Raw genomic sequence first — 22,779 nt, 5'->3', positions numbered from 1 at the left:
GCCGCGGCCCTGTTGCTCCCTGCCCCTCCCCCCTCTGGGCTCCTCCTCCCTTTCGCCCCTTCCGTCCGCACGGCCCTCGCCCCGCCGGGCTCTGCCCCCCCTCTCGCCTCCCCGTCGCTCGCCCGTGGCCTCTGGCCGCCGCCTCATCTTCTTTTGACCCGGTGTCGCCCGTTTCTCTGGGCGCGCTTCGCTGCCCCAGTGCTGGTTCGGTGTCCATTTTGTTTCCTCCTGCTGTGCCCCTCGTCCTCTGCCTGCTGGCGTGGCCCCCTATTCCCGTTCCCGCCTTCCGCCCCTCCACTTCTCCCCTTTGGCCTCTTGCACTTTTGCCCGCCTGTGCCTGGCGGCGGTGGGCTGGTCCTGCGCTCTTTTCTTTGTCGGCTTTTTCCCCTTCCCGCTTCACCTTTTTCCTGCTCCCCCCACCCCTGGTGCCTGCCCCTATGGCCGCGGTGGGTTTGCCTGTGCCCCCTCTCCTGCTGGTGGTTTTCAGACCCGGCCGGGGGCCCCTAACTTGCCCCGCCCCCTTTGCTATCGGTGCGTGCCCTGTTTGGGCTCTCCAGCTGTCGCGTTGCCTTTCCTTGCCTTGTTCCGCGCCCCCGCTCCTTCTTTCCCTCTCTTGCCGGCGCGGCCCCCTGTCCCCCTGCTCTCCTCCTCTCCCCCCCTCCTTATTTTCCCGTTCCTCCTCCTTCTCCGGGCTGCCCGCGCTGCCTGCTGTTTGTCCCCCTCAGTGGCTCCTCTTCCATCTCTCCCCCTTTCCTCTCCCCTCCCTTTCCCCTTCCCCGCCCCTGTTCCCTTCGTGGCTACGCCACTCCTGCCTCCTCCCGCTCAACCTGTTCTGCTTTGTCCGTCTCCCTCACCGGCCCTTCGTTTCGCGTCCACAGCCGTCGCCCTTTCCTGCCCCGCCTCCCTTTCTTACATATCCCTTTCGTTCAGCCCCTCCTCATCCCCTACCCTCCCCTTTTTCCTTCGCTCTGTCTTTGCCTCCCTGCGACTTGCTTTTCGGCTCCCTTCTTCTCCCCTTCCGCTCCTCCCTCCTTCCCCCCGCTCGCTCCCGTAGCTCCCAATCGTTGGGCAAAAGGCAGCTTTTGCAGTTATTTAATTACCGTTCTTAATTGGACATTCCCATCCTTTATTCTATATATCCACTATCTCCTGTTTCAATTATTCCTGCTCAGTTATCTATTGTGATGCAGTGTTTTCCTTTACTTTTTTTCTTTTTTTTTTTTTTTTTGCTCGTCTCCGCTTCCACTCCACTTATCTCATCTACAGTACTTCTCCTTCCGTTACTTATTTCCTGCTTTTTGCATGTGCCTTTGCCCGCGACCGCCAGGGAAGCGGTGGTTGTTGCTTCTCACAGTGGGTATATGGGCCTCTTAATATCATGACAGCAAGAAATTTAAGGTTTTCATCTGGCTTCTGGCACCCAGCCATGACACCGGTTGTGTGTGTGTGTGTGGTGTGGTGTGTGTGTGTGTGTGTGTGTGTGTGTGTGTGTGTTTGGGCGTGGCTCTCCCTCTCCTGGCTCCTGCTTCACCTCCACACATGTCTTGAATCATCAGCTCATAAACCCAGCAGTACAACAACCCTGGCTCTTCTCTCACTTTTCACCGGATTGTTCTGCCAACTTCCATGGGCGTCTCTCCCCCGACTGCTCCTGTGTCTAGTATACTTGAGTTATTTCTTATGTTCCCTCATGTTTGTTACTGACTGTGTGCTCCTATGGTCAGGATCATCTGCATCCTCTTACCCATTGTGTCTCCTTGTCTGCTCACGCCACTTCAGCTTGCCAGCCAGCTTCCTCACTCATCTGCCTGCCTGCCTGCCCTTTGCCTTAGCCTGCCTCCCATCGCCACCATTCTACCTATCTTACGATAAACCCAGTTTTGCCTCCCCGCCGTGCCGTCTGTGTCTGTGTTTGGGTCCAGAAACAAACAAACTGTAACAGAACAATCTGGTCACTATGAACCCAGCAGACATGGACTCGCTCCGTCATGCCCTGACTACTCAGGGCGTACTAATAGACCAACACAATCAGGTCCTCCCTGATATGGTCAAGAATCTGCCACCAGTGTTTCCCAGATCAGCTGCCAAGATGGCCTGCTGTTGTCGCAGCTTCTCTTCCAGCCGGTCCTAGACCATATCCGCTGATCTCTTCTCCAGTGCTGGCAACTCCAGCCCTACTTTCCAGAGAGTATCTTGTTCCTACACCCCAATGCTACAGCAGTTGTCAGGGGGTTGTTAGGGGTTCCTCATCCACTGCTCCCTTGTGTTTGAGCAGCAGCTAGCGCATGTTAGGGGGTTGTTAACTGGAAAAGCCTCTAAGTGAGTGAAACAGTCAACCATTTGTAGTTCCTTTTTCCTTTTAGTCACAAAAACGAATAAAGTTTTTGATCATCCAAACAGGCTCACAATCTGTAGCAGAGTATGCAATAGAATTCAGGATACCCAGCAGCAGAGAGTAACCTTGTGAGGCAGCTTGCAAATGAGAATCCATCTTGCCAAACTCCAAGTTATTTGCTTGTGGCTGAACCACAGTGGTTTGGACTAATCAGCGTCCTATGAGGGAAGAACTCTTGGCAGCCGCGGCTTTGTCTCAGGTGTGACAACAGTGGGAAGTGACTGACTGTTAACAACAATAGCAGCTCCGAAAGATGTTCGCATTGATGCTGCTAAAGCATCGGTTATATCAGAGCTGGAGAGTATTGCTTCATTGAAAGAATAGCAAAGAACGGCACTGAAGACTTTTCAAGACGGAGAAGGTATTTTCACCTCTTCTCCTGACTGGCTTTGGCAAGGGTTTGATTTTCCAACCGGCTCTGCTGTTAGTGAAAAAAATGAAAAGGATGATCACCCTGAAGGGTTAACGTTAGCTCATGATAGACAGCAATAGATAGATGATTCATCCAATCACCCTTTTCCAAACAGTTTCCAACAAAGCCTTCCCAGACGGTGCCATGTAACAAACCATCTGGTGTGTCAGGTTAAGCAGAGTGGGTGGAAAGACGAGCCACTGCAGGTGGTGTTTCTTTAAGATGGAGTACGCAATTCTGGAGGAAGACCCCCCCCCCCCTCCAAATTCATAGCAACACATTGCCAAGGCAATGACACTATGGCACAATCCAGAGTGACTTCAAGGTCATCAAACAAACGACGTGTACACAAACGAATGGTCAACGAACCAAACCAGCCAAAATTCCCCAATGGTTAGGCCCAGGTTGTCGCCTGTTTTAGTGTCTTAAACATTCACATTCATTTTCATTACAGGGACTTTATTGCCTTACAACTGGAACAACATCACCTCAAACAAAACTACAATTGTCAGGGTTAACATAACACTACTCAGTGTAACAGAACATAGGCTGAGAAGTAATCAACACTAATTTGCTCTAAATTAAGTTAATGTTTTTTCATTGGTTTGGTCAGGTCTCTTAATGAGGGTCAGCTTAAGGTTAATTTACTCTATCAACAAGTTCAATAAAGGTAATTTTATGGTTGTCATCCTCTTCTCAGTTTCTTTAAAATAAGCGTTTTACTCTAAATTTGTAAATGTCTGATTGGAAGATTTCTCTCTGTTGTGGGAGGTTGTGCTCCTGTAATGAGACTTTTGGCAGAGTGCTGGTCTGCCCACCAGATCGTGTTTCATCTTTGGAGCCTTTAACATCAGCTAAGTGAAGGTTGATTGGTTGTGGGATGTAGAGAACTTCATCCTGAATGTAGAGAGAGAACATCTACTGTTTAAAATGGTACATGTTGTACTGAAATGCTTTACAGTAAAATTATACTTGATAGAAATATATACTAACTGACATGACTTTCTCCATATTACTGCACATACTGTTAACTCCCTGCACATAGACTATACATTTCGTGGCCTGCAGCAAAGTATTTCATGGTGATGGACTGTACAGTACATTGTGCTGCTCAGATAAGAATTTGGCCATTGCAAATGCTTAGATTGAGTTGCAGTTGCGGAGGGAAATAACATTGCTTCATGTAGAGATGTGTGAAAGATCAGCGTGGTCAACCATAACCATTTCTAGAATTTTGATGAGCTCATTGGCGATGTGAACGCCTGCTGTTGCTTTCACTTGTAATGGAGCTATGTGCATGTTTAGTTTGTATAGAGGAAAATGTTAATTTCAGCATGAGGGCATGTAATGACAAATGGAAGTGATGGTGTGACTCTCTTTGCCTCTCTTCTCTTCCTCTAGCTTCCCTGTACAACTTTTACAATGGTCACAGCGGTCAAGTTCACAATGGTCATGTCCATGGCAAAGGAAAAAAATCATACAGATTTATAAAATCCTGTGACATTTCAATATTGTGCTTTTTGTTTTCTTCCTCTGTCACATGTAAAGTCAAAGGGTTTAAGATCATTTATTGGACCAAATGCAGATAACTCCTTGGCTGCTCCCCAAATGAATCCAAGCTGTGCAAAATTCTGAAGAAAGCACATTAAATCCCCCCAAGAGGTACACTGAACACACATGAGCAGATACAGATCACTGATATACTGGAAGCTCATAAACGCACAAGGCAACAGATGCCATTCTAAGTATGGTAATAAGAAACTAGAAGAAGAGGAGGAGGAGGAGGAGGGTGGATGATGGAGTGAGAATTCAGCAGAGAGGGTGAGAGGAGTGAGAAACAGGTAGAAACAGAAACGGCAGCAGTGGTATGAATGACTGTCAGATGATAAACATTACCTCACTGACTTGTGAGACTGTGATTGGTGATAGTAGGAATCTGCCTGAATTAACTTTCTGCTCTGTTTGTGTAGCGCAGCAACAGGGAATTCCAAAAATATAATGTGTGATTTGTAAAAAAACAGTGCAGAAGAGCGAGAAGGGAAAGTTGTGAGTGGTAATAACTATAAAGGTTCTAAGCAAACATTTCAGTTTTGCACCTTTGATTTACATTTGAACAGCATTTCAGTGTATGACATCATGCATAAAGCTCTACAAACAGGAGACGAACAGAACAATGAACTGATTTTGGTTAGAGATGTTGTCTGTTGATACTGTGACCCTCACCGTTTGTCCTCATCTTTATCTTATATTGTCAGTTGTCTGGTATTGGTCTTAAAAGACCTATTTGTAAGTTTTGCTATTGCTACATAGCCAGCATTAGCAGTGACAACTGTTTACTTACCAGTCTAGAGAAAACATTGAGTTCTGAATCAAACTTCATTCCTTTACTCACCAAGAGCTGTCTCCAGCTGTGGAAAGCAACGGCAACGTTGACTTGCTATGTGGCAATGTTAGAGTTAACATCTCTATCACGTCTTTTCTTCTACTGAAGTTAGCACGTTAACCAGCTAGCCCCGGCTGTTCTCGCTAATTTCACTTTCCGATAGCGACTCACTGCAGTCTCCAATCTGCCCTGAAGACATAGTGCTGCTTTTGTCAAGTGACAATACAGCTGTTATTTACAGTGTTTACGCCTTTGTTTTCCTTTAAAAACTGTATTCAGTATATTTTGGACCCATGACCTTTACTGGGGTTTACTGAAATGAAATGCTCATAAGCTATAGTTCCTCCTAGCCTGATGTTTTCTTGTTTTATATTGAGTAATGATGTCACTGCAGTCCTTTTTTTCTGGCAGGTCCCTCTTATAAAGATGTTAATCAGGGTTTCCTGCAAAAATAATGATTTACTTAAAAATAATAAAAATATACACTGTGAAACTGTTTTATTTTATTTTATTCAGATGACTGTCAAAGACATGTTTTTGTACCCAACCCCACACACAAGCTGAGACACATTCCAGCTTTCTATCTGTTTTCCACAGCAGATGAGACGTTACAGTATCATATCAGTGCAGCAGACTCTCAGGCACCCAGAGATACAACACCCCCCCTCCCCCCACCACCACACACACACACACACACACACACACACACACACACACACACACTAACACTGGGATGGATGGGTCTGCCAATCAGCCGAGCAGACTGCAGCCCAATCCACGGCTGTGTGGTTCTCTCCCACAACAGTGTGACTCACACTCTGAGCTTTGCAGTCAGCGGAGCGTATCAGCCTCCATCTTCACAGGAAACGCTGCCACCGCTTCCACTTTTCTATCTCATTATGCACTTACATACACTCGCTAATAAACCGAGCATGCTCAAATCAGCCATGCAAACATGCGCTCAGAGTGTGTGAGGGGCATGTTGACAACAAGGAAAATAGTTCCTGTGATGACACTGACACTAGCTCATATGCAGGCATAATGTGTCGATGATTTTACCACAGGAAGAAAGAAGAAAAGAATTCAAACATGATGTACAAAAAAATTCAATCATTGTTTGTTTTATAGAGGTGACCTTTAAAATAATGATATTGATTGTTATAATTTATGATACAAAAGGATTTGTTTTTCTACAGTGGTCAGGGTAACCTTCATTATAACGGAGCATATTTTATAAAAGGTCATGATCAGATCGATATAGGATTATATCAGTCCAGCGATAACACACTTTGAAAGTAGTGGAACAAACGTTAAAAAAAGGCAAAAGCAAAGTTAAATGTGCTGCAAATCAAATATGATTCTGAGTACAAGTTGTGGCCTAGAATATTTGTGTGTCTGTGTGTGTGTGTGAGAGAGTGTGTGTGCACTATTTTGATTAGTGAATGTTAGGTGTCCCACCTGTTTATGTGACTTGGGAGACAAGACGAGATGAGTCACACTCATAGCTGTGAGTCATCTCACCAAAGTAACATGATGTACCTATTCAGACATAAATATATTCTCTCTCTCTCTCTCTCTCTCTCTCTCTCACACACACACACACACACTTGTGCACCTGCCCTCCACCACATTTCACAGTGAAATTGTAAGAATACATTTTGAACTATACAGTACTCCCTTTTACAAACGTGCCGCTCTTACTGACTATATTGCTTATAGGTGTTCTTTCCTAGCAACATTGGCAATTATCGTTAATTATTGTTTGATTTACTGTGTGTGTTACTGATCGTTCTGCACATTTTGAAGTATGCAGTTTAATATTTTCAGTGACTGAAAACTTCTAAAGCTCTAAAATGTCACCTTTTCAGGACTGAAAGAAAAACTAGTTGATTTTAAAAGGCACATCCCAAAATCAAGATTTACTTCTGCTCGGTCCTAAAGAAGCAGTGTTGTGTTATTTGAGCACTCACTGATTAATTCCAACACGCTCATTTGTGTGATAAATCCCAAAGTAAAGTCAGTTTATTTATCGTTTATTCATTCACCACTGACAGCTGTCCGCCGATCAGTTCTCTTGGCTGTGTCAAAGTTGAGCATTGTAGTCCATCTCGGAACTCAACTCTGACTCTGAGCAGCGCAGAGTCAGTACCATGTGGTGGAAAAATGCTATACAGGTCAACTTTCTAGCTTTTTTTGGAAACTTTCAAGTTTTCATCAGTGGATGGAGTTGCTCAGTTGTCATAGGGATCAGGGATCAGTATAATATACTAATTATTATATGTAAATGTCTAAAAATATCTCCTTTTTAAGCCTGTTTTTATCTAGCAATACTGAGAAAAATATCTAGATCTTTAGCTATTCAACATTTTATACTACCCACTCTAAAAAGTGCCTCTTCTCAGTTAGTGCTGAAAGTCATGCCCTCAACTTGTCTGGGGTTTTTTGCTGGAAAGGGCCAAATGGAGGATGTAAGTGTGCTTTGTTATGTTTTCATCCTATTCTTATCTCTTTCATGTAGTTTGCTCATATCACACCAATTTATGGTAAATAGCTTATTCCACCTCACAAGGAGGTCCACACTTGTTGAACCAGTTGTGGTTTGTGAGGGAAAGATTCTTCCACACTGCCTGAAATCAGCAGATGAAAACATGGCTAATTTAGTGTCAGTAGTGGCGTTAGGGGAACATTATTATATATTATATATATTAAGAATATTACTACAGTTGTCAACGCTGTGTCATCCCAAAACAGTACTGTGACGTAAATGAAGAAAGAAGAGTTTGACATGAAGTTACAGCTTAAACAAAGTGCTTCATAACTTAAGTGGGAGGTCGTCAAACAAGGATCTTCCCCCTGTGGAGAAATGATAACTGTCTGTACATGTCGAATGCTACCAGCTTGGTGGGTCACCTGTGAATTTAGTTTGAAACCAAGAGGAAATCGGTCCAAAGCCACAAGTTCTCTTGAATCATTTTTTCACCTCACCTTCAAGAACAACTATAAACAGTTGATTTCAAACACGGTCAGAGAGCACGTCTCAAGAACCTGTTGTAATAGAGCACGAACTGAACCTTAAAGAACCAAAACAATTTGCTAAAAGAGGCTAAAATATGCTACAAGCTACATCAAGTTTCATTTGGTGAATAGTTTTTCCTTCGTGGAGTCAGTATTACATGCAACACTTTCACATGACTAGAGATATTTGATTGTGCATTGACACCAAAAATATCACTGGTTGCAGGTTTACAATATAATAAATAGCTTTTTTTATACTGTAACAGTTTGATCAGATGGAACCACAGACTTAAAAAATGTAGGTTTGCAGATCACAAGTTTATTTTGATTTGCACCAGAGACACTTGACCCTCATTTGACTCCATAATCTTCATCATAGCCAATAACACAATATAAAAATGAAACAACAACAGGGAATCAGTGCCGTTAAAACAGGACATTATGGTTCTTCTCTTTTTTTACATTTTTTTCTAATGTGTACTCTATTATTCAGACTAATTTAACAAAACCGCAGCACCCAATCAAACAGATGGCCTCGAAGGTGCCACCGCAAAATCCCCTCACCTCAGTGCTTCACCACTTACTCACTACTACTGTGTAAGCCTGTAAACAAAAAATCTGATTGGTGCGAAAATAAAGAGAGGGGGTGTGAGGGACCAATCAGAAAAGAGTCTTTGTTCAGAGTTGAAAATAGAGCACTTGAAGCCCAACTGTTGCCTGGAGACACAGATTGCAGGCAATTACAGAGCCAGATTACAGTGGGGAGAAAATAGGTGATATTGTCAATGAAGCACGAATTTGTGTGTGTGTGGGTGTCTGGGTGAGCGGGTGACTGCAAGTGCATGTGACTGTACATGTGTTCAGCACAGCGGGCTGAGCATTAGTGTGGATATGTGAAAATGTAGATAGAGAATTGTTAATGATTCTTTTTATGTGAGCACCTTTCTGAATGTCCTTTAAATGTGTATGCATGGGGATGGAAATGTAGCTTTTCTGTGTGATTCATGCAATATGTCTAACTATGTGGACAGCTGATACAATTACCATTTAAAAAATAACATAAAAATATAGAGCAAAAATACAACAAACACTATCAAGTAAGGAGTAAAAATATAATTTTCTACAATCAGTCATTAGGATTCTGCTCTCTTTTAGTGTCGGGTTGGATATTATTCACTATATCTTTAAAATATGACTAGTGCACTGCACAAACACAGTCTATGGTCAACAGCTATATCCCTATTCTGTAGTACGAAGCACAAGGTCTTTGGTTGAACTCTTGGGGCCTCATTTATATGTTTTAATTTGGATTTATTTAAAAAAACAAAACAAAAAAAAAACTGCATGTTATTCAAATCAAGCTGTGCTTTTAAGTGTTTAAAGTCCCTTGTCTACATCTTATGTCTATCTGTAATGCCCAGGTCACGAAACAACCTCCATTAGCGTTCTGAAAAGACATTTATCTTTAAAAACAAACAATAATTAAAGCTTGTAAATGAGACCCCTGGACCACAACAAAAGCCTTTTTAAGAAGTGGGTTGCACATTTTCCACTTTCGACAGTGTGACAGGTATCTTCCCCTCCTCAATACCTGGGGGCTTAGTGACCACGTCCCCCGGATCCCTGAATCCCCTCCACTTCGACTGTAACTCTCCTCTCCGTTCCCTTTCCCCCGCACTGTGGAACAGCCTCTCTTTCAGGTTGGCCCCGGGGAGGATCCAAACGACGACCCCCATCACCGCCAGGGCCGAGCCGAGGCAGGAGAGCCCGATCCCGGCCGCGGCACTGAGGTGCAGCCCCCTGTTGAAGCTGACGGCCTGGGTGTCCACGAAGAACAGGTCTCCCTCTCCGAACGACTCGATTTTATGGGGAGTGGAGTAACCGACTGACAGGCTGGCGATGCCTGCGGTCAGGATCAGGAGACCCAGGGCCAAGGACACCTGGAGGGAGGAGAGAGAAAGTTGAAGCGGTAATTTGTGCAGTCTGGTGGCACTCAGTGCTCAGTGCTCTTCCCTTCTTGTTAGGAAAGGTCATTTTGTTGTTTGTGATGCAGAAAAATCCAAATTGCCAAATGGGCAGAGGGCTCGCATGTAATGCTTCACCTTTACAAATACCACTACACCACTGCCTGTAGTTCATCATACAGAGACAATTGGTTAAAATGCACTGTAAGCACAATATTACATGAGTATATCAGAGGGAGATTCTTTTTACAGTTATTACAGTGGTGAAGCTCATCACTGGCAGGGGAAAACAATCAACAGGTGACACAGAGGTGGCACATCTCTGTCTGCTGCTCTCCCCGGGGGCAACAGTGCAGTCGGCTGTGACAAGGACGGCAATGCATGGTGAATTTTGAGTCCACATTTAGAGAAAATAAGGAAAAAATTCTCCCGAATCCTCAATCTCATAAGCAGTCTGAATGAAAAAAAAAACTGATTCTTTCTGTATTGTTGAAATGGGTCGAACTCAAGGCTTTTACATTCACAGTGAGCCTGAAAAGAGCTCTCAACTGAATTAATTGAAGCAGTCACCAAAGAGGGAACTAATAATGGATCCAGTTCAAGTTAGCAAGTCATAGTAACATTATTGTGCTTGAAGTAGAAGGGACTAAAGATAGAATAGAGGCCAGTTGTACAAGGTTATTGTGTACAACAGGAAAACATTCATTTGAAAACCTTGTCTCAATACGTATGGACCCGATCTATCCTAAAATCAAGAGGATTTTAAAGACAGATTTAAAACACGTTTTATGCGACTTTTCATCCTTTTCATTAAACTCCGTTCAGGAATGATTTGATAAATTGCAATAATGGGAAACATAAGACATAATGATATAAAGAAATCTATAGTTATGGGACATCAGCCACTGAATATACTACTCTGAACAATGAGGGTCTGACCCCGTGTCTCCCCAGGGAATCATGCTTCAGCACTTGTGCTATATCAATCAGTAACTGCTAATCATTTACATGAAAGACCAGAGTAGGCTGCATTTCATGGATTTTTTAATGATTTGTTTCTGTTTTGATTTTGTTTTGAGTTAAGTCATACAAACAGGTTGGAGCTTGTCGTAGCTTTACCTTCCAGACTGCTGAGTTCCACAACAGGGCTGACCTCTGGCTCTGGACGAACCCCCGATCCTCCGGGTCTCTCTCCCACATGGAGGACGAGCACTCCTCGTAGAAGTGGTGCAGATAGGAACGAACCCCAAACTGAAGACAGCTAGAACCCGCCTGGTGTACAAAGAGACCACATAACATTGGAGAACCACAGTCCTCCATGATCACATTTGACCCTCTTTCACGTTTGAAGAAAGTATAGTTCAAGGTCCCATTTTGTATGAAGTGAGATTTGCTAGTCTTTTTTGATTTCAGAGTAGGACTATGTTCTGTATTAATACTGTGAAAGTATCAAAGCCTCAGTCCACAGAGAAATGCACACAGCCTGTATTCAGAAACTCAGCCTCAAAACCAGCCGTCATGACTTCTGTAACTTTGTGATGTCACAACAAAGCAGTCACCACTCTCAGCCATGCCCCAAGCCCCGCCCACCTGGATCCACCATCCAACCTTGCAGGATTTGGTTTGTCTAATTGTTCACCTGAATTTTTTTTTTTTTACTCAGGAAACAGTCAGCCAATCAGAAGAGAGGCCTAGAGCCTCCTCTCCTCTGATTGGCTCACTGACCTGTTGTTACTAGAGCTCCAGAGAGAAGCCTGAGAGAGGAGATGTAAAACCGCATTGAGATGGTTTTTCGTGCTTAAAAGCCCAAATATATCTTCTTATGGATCAACACTTCAGATAAAACAGTGAAAAAGTGTCAAATTTGACATTAGATTACAGCCTACAAAATACAGTGTAATAATTTAGTACAAATGAGCATCAATAAAATACTTTCAATATACTATACCTATTTGATAAATACAGAGTACAGTTATACTGTTACTGGGTAAGAAGATATTGCTGTGAAATTAGTTGTGGTATCATTTATTTTAAAATGATGACTAACAACAGCGTTTATGTCCTGTCTGAGGTAATGGGTGGCTCTTTGAAGTGCTGGTACATTTCCTCTATGATGAATCATTAGATATGTGGGAGAAAGCTTCCTTGTTGTAGGGTAAGTTTGGGGCATGTGGGCTGTTAAATAAAGCAGCCCCAGCATTGGTACCCTGTACATAGAAAATATCTACTCTGTAATTTCTGGCCTCTTATTTAAAGCATGATCAAACTATATTAAATGTCCTCTCTACATCTGCCTGGTGCTGATCATAAGACTCTTGTAGCTGTAATGAAAATCAAATAAAACAGGGAAAGCGCAGCTCACCTCACTCCCGGAGGATTCTCCTCCTGAGCCAGAGACACAGGCCTCGGAGCACAGCGCCATCACACCTCACACACCTTGTACACCTGCGGTAAAGATCCGGATACATAGTAGGTAGTACATGTTCAGAGGCCTGAAGAGATTGATATGTATACATGTCAGCTGCTTGGCTGTTGTAACACAAACACTGTTCATCTGCTGAATATGGATTTCCCTCAATAAAAGCCTCCCTCCCTTCAGAGACCTGTCATAAATCTTGGCCTGTGTCGTCAGGTCGCCTCAGTTATTGTTGCTGCATGTGAACGATTGACGGCTGCCGTGGCCCTGAGGTGGCTCTATTACCACCCACGGATGAATTACACATATGCAAGTGTGTGCACACTCTATTCTTCCTCATATACACACATGTCCCTCTGTTGTTATTCTCCCAAGGCGGTTTGATTGATTTCTTTCATTCTTTGCCTTCAAACGGTTTCTCTAAGCGGCCACACACGCCTGATCTCCGTCTACATCATACGGTAAGATCAACCTGACTGACTGCGGTTTGAAACATTATCCTGAAAACCAGATCAGTAATCACTGGAGGAGAACACTGCTCAGGTGATCTTAGGTTTTTACTCTCCTCCATTGCCCAAAATCTTAAACCTGACAGCATGAGTTGTCACCAAACTCATGTGATTGTGTGTGTAATTGTAACGACACTGTCGTCAACAAAAATCGCAAACACAAGAAAGTAAACTTCTGATGCAAATGAAAAAAGCAAGTTGAAGGAAGATTAGAAAGTAAAGTAGATAAACAGAATATTTAGACTCTTTAATTCTAATTAGATATTACAAATTAGACATAAATTACCTGTTGCAGCTTGTGCTTTTACCTTCCTGAGTAAAGCTTTTAGAAACATTTACAAATTATTACACAAATAAATAAAATACTCAATATGGCCAGACTTCATCAACTAAAAGCAACCAATTATTGTAGTATTGACCACCCATTTATTTTCCTCTGGGTTAGTTTTTCCTGGTAAAGGGAATGATCTGACCTTTCTGGTTGTATTCATGATGAATGTTAACACAATTAGAAGTCTGAATTCACAAGAACATGACGTAGGAACTACCATAACTTGCTTTTAAGTAAATATGTGGAGCAGATATGATTAGCGTCTCCAGTGGTGGAGGGTACGAAATACATTAACTGAAGTGCAGTAATGAATAAATTATTATTTGAGCATTTCCATTACATGCTACTTTATACTGCTACCACCGCAGTTCAAAGATTAATACTGGACATTTACTCTTTTTACAAGTGTATTTTGCAGCTCTACCTTCTAGCTACCTGTTATTAAATATGGTACATTACTTCAAACGCTGCTTACACATTATTTTGTCAGTAACAACAGGAACCAATAAGGAGCCAGGCAGTATAATGAGTACAAAAACTTTATTATAGGCTAATTTAAATAACATTTTGTATTGTGAAGAGCTAATTTCATACTATTGTATTGGGACCAAATATTTCTCCCACCACTAAGTGAGTCAGAGTATTTTATCTGGTTATTATGGTCTGTTACTAACACATCTTAGAGCTGGTTATGATGCTAATATTAATGTTATGTTTTACTGATCTAGTGCTGGAAAGCAACTAAGTGCATTTACTCAAGTACTGTATTTAAGTATGAGGTACTTGAACTTTACTTTAGTATTTCCATTGAATGTCACTTTATACTTGTGGTGTTTTTGTACTTTTTACTCCAATACATTTATCTAAAAAAAATATTTCCCGGTTACCTTTCAGGTTAGTAGTTATGATAAAGTCATAAAAAATATAACACCTTGTTAAAGATTAAACCAGTGGTTCCAACCTATTGGCTCATGAACTCTTACAGAAAAGCAGTGTCATTGTTTGCAGTTCCACCAGAGAGGTGTCATTAAATAACTGCTGAAGACCCAAAGATGTAAATTAGCCACAAGATAAAGTAGCTATATAAAACTAGCTCCACCTCGACCAGCTGTAACAGTAAATTGCTGCTGCCACAGTGATGCATCAGTCATTTAATAATACCACACTCAGTACTCTGTATATCACAGCTGCTTTTACTTTTGATGCTTTAAGCTGATAATACTGCACTTTACTTCAGTGGGATTTCAAATGCAGGACTTTTACTTTTAATAATAAAAGTATATTTACCATGTGGTACTGTGTTTTTACTTCAAAGATCTGATAGTTTTTTCCACTGCTGTTTAATATCTATCAATCAGGCTTTATAATAATAAATAAATAAGTAGTACATGAAGCACTAACTGGTGACTCACAGTAGCCTTTATTATGTGGGCACGATTAAGCTCTAAACTCATTGGTCTTACTAATGTGATTTTTTTTTCATAAGGTTTATATATTTATTTCTGGATTCTGTTTCAATGATATTGAAAGCATATCAAATTTTGTCTGAAATTTGCTCCTAATCCAAATCAACTCTATTGATTTTTCTGTCCCCTATAAAGACTGTTATACTGTCAGAGCGCTGTCCATGGTGCTGCTGAGTTTGCACCAACTTTCCCCCGCGGACTCACAGGCGAGCGCAGTCCAGATTTAGTCCGGTCAAACAGTGTATTATTTGTCTCATAGGATCGTGAAACAGTCCGAAAATCCAACAGGGTTTGTTTACTGTCGTTTACTCAGGCCTATTCTGGATTTATGATTTCACGTTTCATTTTTTTTTTTATGCTACAAGCCTAAAATAAGACGCAAAAAACGTCAGATTTTAAAACAGACAGTATCAGAAGACATGGTGGTCATCTCAGCTCAGCACAGACATAAACTAACCGCCAGCACTGGACACCAGTGAGTCATCGCGGCCATGCAGCCTCTCAGTCCATCTCACACTTTTTCTCCGTCGCACTTACAAACCACTGAGTTTCCCCAGTTTCTGTCCTCGGCTGCTGCCTCCTCTCGTCACTCTAACCCACTTCACTACCGGAGAAGCAGTCAGTCTTACCCCGTGGCCGGAGTGCTCGCTCTTCTCACTGGGGATCCATGTGCCGTCGGACCGGTAGATCTCCAAAGCTGCTGCTGCTGATGTGAATCAGTTGAAATGAGACACTGCGCATGCGCGTGGATGAAAAAACAAAAAACAATATCAAACGTGCAGACTCTCGATGATAGATGTCATCTGTTAACTCTTAATCTATCTCTTTCAGATAAATTCACAGATGATTCAAAGCGTTAAAACAGGAAGCAAGATTCTGTTGTGGTTTTTCACTGACTTCTGGTAGCATCTTAGCAAAACTTTATTCACCAGATAGTCTTTAAAATGCAGGTGACTGCCTTTTGATGAGCTCAGTAGAGGTCATATATTATTTTTAAACCACCACATCTCCCTAGGATGAACCTGGATGTGATTATTAGCCTCTACAGTCAAAATTTGAAGGTCCATAGTGCTGAAAAGTTATTCATCCATTTCTTATTTTTATCCTCTACAAAATATAGCAACCACAGCAAAAACCCAAGAACCTACAGGAAAAAGGTATAAAATCATAAAATGTGTGTCTATATGCCACAGTAGTTTACAGCATTAGCTCACTATTGGGAGCCATGGATTCACTATCCGCCTAAAGGAATATTTAGTGGTATTATATGAAAGCCAGATTAAGACTCCCTATATATTTATTCATATAGTCTAGGTCTAGCACTGCTGTTAGTTATTCAGCTGGGATGAGCTGTTTGGAAACTGCCCCCCCCCCGGCATATTCTGCACCTGTCTAGATATTATCCCTTTGAAGTTTGTTTAGTCTGAAGGGGGGGTTTTTGGTGTTTGGCCACAGGCGCTTTTGAGCTGGTTCAAACTTTTCTCAAGTGACCTCATCTTGAACCTGTGTCTGCTGTAATTATAGCCAGTCAACAGTTTTCCAACATGCTCTTTGTTGTAACCTGATTATCTTCATGAATTAGCCTAACCATATGGCTGTAATGATGTGGGGGCTGTGGTCCACACAATTTTGTGTACTTTCGTTTTGAGGTTGTTGTTTTTCATGGTTTTGGCCAGGCCCCTTGATTCCAAATAAGAGAAAGCTTACAGTGATATTTTAGACAATAGTGTGCTCCCAACTTGGGGAAGGACTTTTCCTTTTGTGACATCAGTGTCCTGTTGTGCCAAGTCCATAAAAAATGGTTCTTCAAAGCTGGTGTGGAAGAACTTGACTTGCTTTTACATGAATCCTGAGCGTATGAGTGTGAGCCAGCATGAGAGTCTGACCTCAGTTATGTTAAATGGGAGAAATTTTCTGCAAAGCCTTACCAGAAGAATGGAAGCTGTCAAAGTGACAGTCCATCAATTTTACCCATAAAGGAAACTAGGTGGTGCACTTCTCTGCCATTTGTATAATGTCTGAGTCAGAGAAAGTCATCCAGATGATGTCACCGGGGTTGTGGGCATTTACCAGGTACAGTGTAAGAAACAAAATTATACTACTGGTTGCGTGACCACAGGTAATGTAAGATTCAGTGTTTTTGGAGCTTGACTCTACTAGGAATTAAAAGCCAGAATATTTAATATTCTGGTACTTTAATTATGACAATCAGTCTCTTGTGAGGCCCTGCAGCTTCATGGAAGTGCAATACTAAATCACAGGAGTAACCTTTAAAAGTAGCATGTAAGTGCCCCTGGTTTTAAATGTTCAGAAATCATATATCGGTGTAATGTTCAGGTGTCACAATGTAATCTCCTAGATCTCATCATAACCTATTAAATTCAGGATCCCATATTTCATTACAGTAATTTAAAGATCCCCTCAAGACTTGTTTCAAGACATAAAAATACTCTGCTTTGAATAATAATTTGTGCCTGATATGGTTTCTTCGACAAAAATTCAATTAAAATTCTTAGAATTACATCTTACTCCTGCTCTCTCATTGACATATCCAGACTCTATAAATATGCAAATATTTTGGTATTTAAAGTTTAACTACTAGAGACATGATGTCTCCGACTTCCATGTAATGTCCATTCTCAGTGTTTGTGTGCTGGAGGCTTTGAGTCTCCACATCTGTAAGCTGCATATTAGCCCACGATTAACGTCGTAAAATCATGTTTGTATGTTGACGTGTTAAACTGAGATTTAAGTTGAGCACAGATAAACTTCCCCTTTTTGGCAAATGGATGTGAAATACCAAAGTCTGCACATACTGTATATCATTCTGCACAGTGAAGCTCAAATATCAAAGTGGAGTTGAGGGAGACTTTAAATCAATATATAAATCATCATTAGCACACATTACATGTGGAGTCCCACAGGTATCAGTTTTGGGACTCATTTTATTCCCATGTTTTATATACTTTATTTGTACCTTGATTTTTTCTTTTAGTGTTATTGAATTTTGCTTTTCATCAGTTTAGATTGCTTTTTTTATTATCACAATCTTGTTATTGAGTGTTATAAAATAAGTATAAAACCCTCAAGTGACATTACAGAAATACTGAAATGAAGTTTTCACTTGGAAGGTATGTTTTTGTCCAAAACGCATAAAAAGAATTCACCCACCCAAATCAATCAGTTTGGGAACTCTTTTATTCAGTTCAGTCTAAATTCAGCACAGGAGAACAAAAATGCACATCTTGCAACAGTCTCTCAGTTTCATGGTTGAATCCTTTTTAACTTTTCACCAACATTGGAATAAACATTGTAAGGTAAGTTTTTGTACAGCTGTCCATCAAAAGCTAATCTGACAGGATAGTCTACTTAAATTGAGTCCTGCATTCAAGCAGCTGTCAGTGGCTGATAATACCTCTGGGAACGCAAACTGAAGAAGTACTTCTGCTTCTGTAAGCAGCAGCTCTCATTAAATGCAGGCTCACTTCAAGGCGTAGTCAGCAGTGGAAGTAATGTTAAAAGAAACCACACACACACACACACACACACACACACACACACACACACACACACACACACACAGAGTCACAATACAGTCAGATTCTTTCAATATACTGTATGCTCTGTAAATATTTCAGTATTTCCTGAAGATGCATTATTTATGCAGAATGTCATAATAGATCCCAAATGAAAAGAAAACAAATACTGCCATTTTCGCATTTTTATCTGATCTGCGTGTGAAAAGAACATTTGTGACCAGGCAGAATGAGATTGTGTGTGTGGTTTTGAGCGTGTGCACCTGGGGGTAGTGGTTCATCATTCCTGCATATTTGTTTTTGGAAACAGTATTATAAACCATAAACTGCAGAATAAGACTGTTTCCAAGGTGCCCTCGAGAGAGAAAAACATGGAAAACTGGTCTTGTTCGTAGCTCATCTCCACACACACACACACACACACACACACACACACACACACACACACACACACACACATACACACACACACTGGTTTTTGTATGACCAAGCTGTGTTGTACAAGAAAGAGAATATATTTCCATGGTGACGAGTCCAGCAAGGTCAGACTCAGGAAGTGAGTGCTAGGTGTTGATTGGCTGATAGATAATTACACTTCCCTTTAAGATGATGTGCAAACAGGATTTTTTTTCATCTACTCTATTTAGAAGCTGTTGTAAAGCATTATCAGTCATTTCAGCTGCATGCCTTGTTGCCCTTATTACTTCCTTTTTCACCAGCTCGGGAGGGTTATCCTTCGGTGTGATAAATTATGCATTGCGGTTGTCTGGTATCTTAAAAATAACCTGTGCATCAACCCACACCAGCCCAGAAAGCCACTGTCAATATCATGGAACATCCGAGCCGTCATGTTAATTAGTTGTGAAAAGCCTTTCATTTATTGGCTCGGCAAATAGAAAGGGTAAAGCTTTTTCCAAAGCCACAATATTTAGGTTTGATGACTGAGCAGACTTTCATCTTCTCCACCTGTCTAATCCTTTTCAGTCTGGTAGGGATGGTGACTTTTTTTCTTTACCTTGGCAGTTTCACCTTTGTGCCATAAAAGTTTATAAACTGGACTTGAACTGCTTAAATTTTGTTGTTTTCGCTGCAGCTTACCACCAGTGTATATGCATTGTTATTTCAATGCCTACATATGTACATGGTAGCCTAAAGATGCTCTTTAATTCAATAGTTTTATCATATGATATTACTATTATCACAATAAAGCCAAACATTTTTCACCCCTCTACATTCCCCTTTAAAAAATGTAATGGTGTAACATGTAATCATTCCAACTGACTGACTATGTACTTTGATCTTAGTATATTTTTTACAGCAATTTCACTTTTACTTGCACAACAGTAGTATTACTTTCGCACAAACTAGGTACTTTTTGGGACTTAATTCAAAATTGTGAACTATGAACTGGTTCATTTTAATCAGTGTGAAGTGAACTTTGAGCTTGCTCTTGTGAAGTGTGAACTTTCACAACACTGATTTACACTAAATTTATGCTAAGCTCAACTAAGCTACGCTAAGACAAAATAAGCTAGCAGACTGCTGGTGCCAGCTACAGATTTAACATATATAAGAATCAATCTTCTAATCTACCTTTCACCAAGAAAGCTGAGACCTTTGCATTCACTGCCTCTGTGCCACTTTGTCTTTCTCTCTCTTTCATTTTGAACATGGGTTTTGTAGGCTTACCTTTTTACAGCTTGTTAAAACTTCTTGTTTTCCTTTTCTTCTCTCTATCTCAAACACAGGCGTACCTTATGGATTCACAAAAGGCATGCTAAAACTCAAAATCATTCTCTCATTCTATGTCAGATGAAAGCAGCTTTGACTTATCTTTTAATTGCACGAAAGGCTTGTTAACTTAAATTCCCTCTCTTTTCTCCCTCGTGTCATATCTCGCTTAAATTCAAGCATACAGTCAGGATACATCTCTGTTAATCTTAAACACAGGCATACCTTTTTAATTGCATAATTAAACACTGGTTAAACTCACTCTCCCGCTCTCTATCTCTTTCTTAAAGGCAGGTATTACAGGCACACAGTTATAGATGCACCCAATCTGTGTTAAAGCCACAATTTTTTTGTTATCTCCAATGTGGCTCTGCTTTTAGTAAGCACACGTTTTAATTGCACAATAAAGCCTCTGTAAAGCACAAACTTCATCTCCCTCAGTGTTTTATATGAAGTGGAGTGGCTGCAGCGCTGCAGGCAGGGTGATGGCAGTGCACAGTTCAGAAGGTCACTTGATGTGTTTGTGGGTGCGGGGCCAGGGAATGGCTGCGTTACATCACGCAGAGCGTCAGATAATGGCACAGTAACATGAATAATGCATCCCATGTTGACAAGCGTAGGGGAAACACACAGAGTCTAAATATTCTATAAGGAGAGGAATTCATAGAATAGAATAGCACTTTGGGAACTAATGGGCCGTCAGGTGTCACATCCTATGATGAAGAGGCACAGGAGAGTGTGTAAATGTGTGTTTGTGTGAATGTGTGGCGGTCTGCCTGCGTGACCGTGCTGCTCGTTATTGTTCAATATTGGGCCATAAAACCTTTCCTCGAAAAACCCCTTTTTAAATGTGTTCGCATTCTGGGCTTCATGCTTCTCACTCGTGCTTGTCAGGAAGGAAAAGTCTGAGAATATTGTAAGCAGTGCATGTGCAGTATTCACTATAATTACATTTTCAGACAGTGGAAGTGTGTACTGTAAGGCACTAATAAAGCTGTCAGGATATGTTCATACTTTGGCAAGACAGGTACTTTTATTGACCAATATTTTGACAGGGGTTCTGACTGATGTGTTTTCTGTGGTCAGTGGTGGAGAACCCATTTAAACTATTTACTCAGTTATTTTTAGTTTTAGTTAGATTTTTAGTTTGTTTTTTTTGAGGGATAAGCAAACATATATACTATATATATGTTTTTATTTGACAATAACAGGTGTGTTTTGTGGTGGGGATGAAAAGTGGGGGTTAGGGTGAGGAGTTAAATGTGAGAGTTAGGGTTAGGAGCAAGGGTTGTGGGTGAAGGCTGTGACGATTGACACAGTCCTGAGGCCATCGAGTTCATGATGTTTGCCACCAGGATTCCAGACAACCCTCAATGTACAAGGGCCTTCACAAAGTCCAAGACCTCTCCTGTGGAGATGCCTCCCTCTTCCATCATCATTAATTCTGCCAGCTGCAGCCAGATTTAAGCTAAATCTGCCTCGTTGGACTCTTAAACCTTGAGGATTTCCTGGAGACTCTTCAGGTTAGTGAAGGGTGGGCAGTGTCCAAGCTGCGTGCAGTCTGTGGAGCAACAGCCAACTGGCGCCCCCCCCCCCAATTTCCTCAGATGCTGTCTCCACCTCCTCCTCAGTTCGGGGTTGTGCAGCAGGAGCAGAGGAGACACTGTTCCCATCATGCCTTTCTTCAGTCTCAGAGCAGTGAGGCTGATGTGTTGCTTCAGTGTCCTGAGCTTCCTTTGGCGGGTCCACTGTTAGCTGTAGTGCATTTGGAGTCTTAGTATGTTCAGTGGAGCAGGTCTCTACACAGAGTCTGCAGGGCTCAGACTCAGGGGAAGACTGCCCCACCACTGTTTGCCAGGAAGCCAGCGTCTCCTGTGGAGCTTCTGCAGCATCCAACAAATTCTGGATGGAGTCTTTCTCTTCTTGACAATCTCATCCAGCTCCTGGAAATAACCATCAATGCATTTGGCTATCACCACCTCCAGCTGTTAGATGGTGAGATGGATCAGGCACTCCAGAGACGTCTGGTCGCCTTTCCTCAGAAGCTGACCAGTGCAGCCATGAATAATGACGTCCCTCAGCAGCCGGATTTCAAACAGCTCCCTGATGAAATTGATGTTGGCAACCAAACGTCAGCTAGCCATTGCTTCATTTGGCTGCACCTGTACATGCTCCCTCTGCAGACAGATAGAAGTAAACGACAACAACTCTGTAACAACATAAATTATTAAGTGACTTTAATCAAAAAAGATCAAGCGAACCTAATTCAAAAATTCCGACCATCGTTTATTATGTTTTTGGATAATTATTACTGATACAGGCCTACTATTGTGTACACAGCATCTCGAAGAATAAGGCGAGTGACTGTCTATTTTCTTTTTTTTTTTTTCAACAAATCCCATGAAAAGACCAAAATCAATATCTCAGGTCATCTCCTTCTACTTTCTGACTTCCCTACCCTACCTTGTCTGTGGCCCCAAAACCCAGTTGTTGCTACTGCAGGTGAAAATCTCTAATGACAAGTCACAGCCAGGCTCAGCAATTTCCTAAAACAGATGGACACAGTCATTTCCAGCCAACATCAATAACCCAGGGATAAATGCTGCACACTACTTTCAACC

The 22,779-nt window shown here is 41.7% G+C and overlaps 1 protein-coding gene across 1 annotated transcript; it reads right to left on the bottom strand.

The window, feature by feature from the left end:
* Window positions 1-8,547: 8,547 nt before the first annotated feature.
* On the bottom strand, window positions 8,548-15,591 carry LOC111233188 (neurensin-1-like). The gene is made up of 4 exons (XM_022760946.1): window positions 15,521-15,591; window positions 12,532-12,614; window positions 11,289-11,441; window positions 8,548-10,145 (listed from the first exon to the last, which is right to left on the bottom strand). Exons 2-4 carry the CDS (start codon window positions 12,589-12,591, stop codon window positions 9,732-9,734), a joined length of 627 nt encoding a protein of 208 aa, XP_022616667.1. The 5' UTR covers window positions 12,592-12,614; window positions 15,521-15,591; the 3' UTR covers window positions 8,548-9,731.
* Window positions 15,592-22,779: the final 7,188 nt, after the last annotated feature.

The sequence above is a fragment of the Seriola dumerili genome, unplaced genomic scaffold (assembly GCF_002260705.1).
Source record: "Seriola dumerili isolate Sdu_G_001 unplaced genomic scaffold, Sdu_1.0 BDQW01000378.1, whole genome shotgun sequence".
Classification (NCBI taxonomy): domain Eukaryota; kingdom Metazoa; phylum Chordata; class Actinopteri; order Carangiformes; family Carangidae; genus Seriola; species Seriola dumerili.
Note: the sequence above shows the minus strand (reverse complement) of the source record. Positions and strands in the feature narration are given on the sequence as shown.